Consider the following 5000-nt stretch of genomic DNA (forward strand, 5'->3'; position numbering starts at 1 on the left):
TTGCTTTGGGGAGGACGAGAAGGGGGCGAGGGGTGGCGGAGCAGATCCTGGTGTGAGTGGAGGTGTGTGTGTCAGCTGAGAGGGCAAGAGTAGGGGTGTGTGTGCAGGCATCTGTGTGGCACCAAGCTGTGGCGCATTTGAGCTCAAAACACCTGCGCTTCCTCCTCTAGCGAGTCCTGATGATAAAAGGAAGGGTGCCGGCAGCAGGTTTCCTCCGGATGCTTTACGATGGAGGGGTGGGAGAGGCTGAACGCCCACCCAGCTGCGGTGGGGAAGAGTCGGCTGGGAGGCGGAGAGCAGTCTTGCCTCTTGGGTGAGCCGACCAATCATTGGGAGCCCTTGGGTGCTCCCTCCTCCAACATGGCGTAGTAAAGCCTCTTTAGCCCCCTGTGGCCCGGATCCGGCGCTACGTCCTTCGATGGGCGGCGCTGCAACCACTGAGGGAGGCGGGACTTTATGGACAGGTGTGGTTGTGGGCTCTGTGTGGAGGCGGAGGCTGTAATGAAGAGTTCTGCTAGCCTGTAGGGGAGTGGACACTGACGACGCAGGTGTGGGAGTTTTTCCAACTCCACCTGCTGAAGGAGCCACGGCCACAGCGGTCGGTCCCATAGTGGAGGGCGAGGGTGACGGTGTTATAGAGGACGGGACTCCACGCGGGGGCAGTGCCCCCATCACACCGATGAGGGAGCTGAGCGACTGCCGAGGGAGTAGAATGGGTGGACGGGGAGGGGAAAGAGGGCATGACGAGGGCGACGGCGAGATGGGAAGAAAGATGGCAGCTCCGAGGGCATGCTGTTGTTGAAGCTGTTGTTGCAACTGTTGCTGCTGCTGTTGCTGATGCATCAAGGCAATGGCTACGTTGGTGGTGGCAGCAGCCGTCTGGAGGGGAGCGTGGACCAGCGGTGCCCAGATCAGGGGATGAGGTCGGGGTGAGACTGTGCCTCCGGTGCTGCTCCGGTTGCTCGCAGCCGTGATGTCCTGCATGGTGGGCATGCTGTCGTGCTTCACAATCTGCTGGACCAGAACACTATCACAAGATCCCAGACCGGCGCCTCCTGCTCCTCCACCGCGGCTCCCTCCGCCCCGTCCCAAACTGCTGCCCGCAACAGATCCTCCCTGTGAGGTCTTGCGCAACAAAATCGAGTTCTTCTTACCTGTGAGAAAAAGGAATTCAGAATAGGGTCAGGACAGAAAGAAAATAATTGAATATGGTTATTAACATGGTTGTAAAACACTGTTAAGGGGCAACAACATGAAAAACGGCAACAACAGAAAGGTAATAAAATGGTCTAGAACACTACTATAATACTACTATAACAGGGAGGTATTTAAGAAATAGTGAAAGCAAAGACGAGATTTATTTATTTGTTGCAGAGATGAGTTTCAGGTTTATAAAGGGGCAAAAGCAGCAGGAAGGTTTTACCGATGCGATCGAGTCTGTCCGCTGCCACCGTCTCGAAGGCCCGTCTCATCATGGGATGCTCTTCCAGAACCTCGTTGAAACTGCCCACACTGAGGGAGTAAAGTCGACAGTACGTATCTGCTCGAACACTAGCTGTCCTCCTGCCACGTGTCAACAGACAGATCTCTGAGTGATGGAGAAAGACCACAGGGAAGTTAGAACGGGATCTATAGGACAACTAAACCACTTAACCAGGGTTTACTGAAGCCAAATATGGTCGCAAGTTCCGTTAGCAACATGATTCAACAGATCTTGCAACCATTGTTGGCTAAAAATGCTTTTGGGAAACGCACCCAAGATCAATCCAATAAACATTTAAGACCTGGTACTGCTTAACACTAACCGGGAACTAACAGGGAATGTTCTCAGAACTTTAGCTAATGTTCTGTCAAGGTTCTTCCAGTAATGGTAACAGTATGTTCGTTCAGAGTCTGGCCTTTATAATGTGCTCAAAACGTTAGCACAAAAACATTATGTGGCGAGGGGGGCGTGGTTTCGCGAAGTCTGTAGCGGGAGAGAAAGCTGGGGGCCGAGCGGTGAGTAAGTAGGTCAAGTGCAGATGATGAACACCTGTGTCTGATTGCAGTAATTGGCGTGGAGAGACCGCATATAACCGGGGAGAGCGAGAGAGAGGAGAGGAGAGTTTGGACTGGGACCTCACAAGGACGCTGCTGGAGAGTGGAATGAGAATTGTGCTGTGAATATTGTGTTGTCTGAAAGCTGTGCTGTGACACGGTGAAGGCGCTTCGTGCGCACCTTTTGTTTTATTTTTAAAAAGAGATAAATAAAGTGAGCGTCCCAGTCAGCCGACCCCTGTCTTCTTCCTTCCTACACCTACAACATTACGAACATTATTACAGTGGTGCCGAAACCCGGGAAGGAAGAAGATCATCGCCGCCATGCGAAACCACGCCCCCCTCGCCACACATTATTTATACATCGTCCATGAAACTTTTTTTTTTCTGAAACATTTTAGTTGGACTTTCAAACATTCAAAAGTAACGTCCCCGTGATGTTTGAAGAATGATACAATGCAATGTTTCCTTAACGTACACACAACCAAGAAAAAACTTTTCTTAAAACATTAAAAAAACTGGACGTATTAAACGTTCAGAGAACATGTAATGGGAACATTAGAAAAACGTTCTTGGGACATATTTTTGTTAGTTGGGAAAGATCTGACATCAACCAATCAGCCGTAAACTCACCTCCAAAGTATGACCCATCACTGAGCTTGGTCTCCCTGTTTCCACGAGTAAGTACGCTGACCCGTCCGTGCTGGATGAAATACATTTTACGGCCAACGGTTCCCTCCCGAATGATGAAGTCGTTGGGCTGGAAGACCTCAAACTTCAGCTTTGTGAGCACTGCTGTCACGAAGTTTGGGTCAGCGTTAGCGAAGAGAGGCATGTTAGCCACCAAGCTACGGCAGTTGAAGCTAACAATTTCCTGTTAAGGTCACAAGTACACAAGTACACATTATTTAGATGGTTAAAGCTTGTAAAATGCAAAAACAAAACAAAAACTCACATGTACATACTAGGAGTTACTAGCACAATAACGCTGGTGTTTGAATATAAACTATAATAGTTCTGTGAAGTCAGCTGCCCAACTGCATCTTGAAAATATTTTAAAATGTACATGTACTGTGACTCTATATTCGGTACAGGTGTTTATTACACTTCAAAAACTGTTACATGTCACTTCTGGTTTATTTGCTTCTATTTATTCAGCACTGCCTTATTTCTACACACTGTGGAATCATATTGCACACGTATAAAATAAAAAAACAAAAACAGCTGAAACTGAAAAGTAAACTTTAGGCAGGCATGAGTTTAGTGATGACAAACCTCCTTTAAGGGGTCGCTCAGCTCTCCCAGAATGTTGTCCTCATCAAACATCTTGCCTTGGTATCGATGTTCATAATACTCATGGATTTTCTGCCTGACATCTGATGGGAGCTTATGGAAAGACATGTACTGTTCCACCTGCTTATACTGGAGGACAGACAGGTGCGCTCTGTTAGTCTCATGAAACCGGTTCACTCTCTAAATTACCTAATTTCTCAGCGGAAATGAGGTATATATTTATATACGTATATTTATATAGGTATATCTTTATATATATATATATAAAGAGACAGCCTTAAACGATTAAAAGATTTACTGGCCATACATATTTTTTACCAACCATGAAACATAGATTAATCCTTATTAAAGTTACAAAAGTTATTCAGTCAAGAGCAGTGAGTGATTGTTCTCTGTCTTTTGTTGTTTGATTAGCATTGAAAACACAGACGGCAGAGGTTTATTAGGCTGCTGTCACTTTAAGAGCTAATGCACAGATCCAATACACTGTTACACGTGTGTTTTATTTCTCAGCCAGACTGATCTCATGAAATGGCGTATGTATGACACGCCAATTCGTATTTCCATTTTTGGCGTGTTATCAACAAGCATAATCGCTTTTCAGCGTGTTTATCAACGCCGTTGACTTACATTACATTACTGTATATAAATATATATGACCTACCCCAACCGCGTCCCTAAACCTACCCATCACTCGGGTTAATACCATTTATGAGTGTTCCCCTACCATCCTAGGAAAAAAAATATTGCTCCCCAGATGTAGATATACATTTTCCTCCGTTTCGCTCGGACATTTAACGGCGTACACATACACGCGGAATCACTCTGACGTTTAACGGCGTACACATACACGCGCTCGGACATACACGCGGAAAGCTCAAAATGCGTATAAATAACATGCCACTTGACTTGAAAGTGGCGTGTATGTTTACGCAAAGTCATGATGTCATGTTGTCTCAGCTGTTTAAGTTCAGGTTAGGCACAGCTGACTATGTTTATAAGGAGACTTGCCAAGACAGGCATTTTGACAATTTAGTTTGAATATGTCTGTTCAAGCGCAAGAAGACGTGGAATAGAGCTCGATTCAGTATTTGCGTGCTGTCTGAGACGTTTTAACACCGGATTTCGGATTTCTCTGAACTCAATTCTGCGAGTAACAAACTGAGCTCCCTTTTGCGTCTTCTTGAGCTTTAATATTTAAATTGCCAAGGCTTAAACTTTCGTGACGATGCAGCACTGGCTCATCAACTGTACCGAGCATCATTCGTGTTTGTTCACAAACATGTTCTCACAATTTTGCATTGTTAGAATTCTTAAAAATGTTACCGGCCAACTGGCGATTGACATCGTTTAATATTTTCGCCAACACAGATTTTTAATGAACTAATTCATGCTAACAAAATGTTAAAACATATTAGCAACATGTCATGTAATGCTAACAATGTGCTAAAACATGTTAGCAACATGCTAATTCATGTTAACAAGGTGTTAAAACAATTCGTGTTGGCAATGTCTTTCTTTCTTTCTCTTTCCACTTCATAAAATGTAAAGCTCATTTAAAGCTAAAACATTTAAAAAGGGTTTCTTAAGATAACATGAAAGTTTGCCCCAAAGAACTTTGCTTTCTTGTTTAACTTGTTAACGCTCTAAGTTATTTTTTGGTGTTAACT

General features: G+C 45.0%; 1 protein-coding gene across 1 annotated transcript in view; it reads right to left on the minus strand.

Moving 5' to 3' along the window:
• LOC307172203 (uncharacterized protein) overlaps positions 1–5000 on the minus strand; it is a 23616-nt gene that overhangs the window by 3239 nt on the left and 15377 nt on the right. Inside the window, exons 6-9 of the mRNA XM_079894336.1 lie at positions 3313–3459; positions 2671–2911; positions 1424–1588; positions 1–1154 (exon numbers count right to left, since the gene is read on the minus strand). The exon at positions 1–1154 is cut by the window's left edge and continues 3239 nt beyond it. Coding sequence (XP_079750462.1) covers positions 1–1154; positions 1424–1588; positions 2671–2911; positions 3313–3459 — 1707 coding nt within the window. The remainder of the gene's footprint in view (positions 1155–1423; positions 1589–2670; positions 2912–3312; positions 3460–5000) is intronic.

Source organism: Squalius cephalus (genome assembly GCF_949319135.1).
Source record: "Squalius cephalus genome assembly, chromosome: 15".
Classification (NCBI taxonomy): Eukaryota; Metazoa; Chordata; class Actinopteri; order Cypriniformes; family Leuciscidae; genus Squalius; species Squalius cephalus.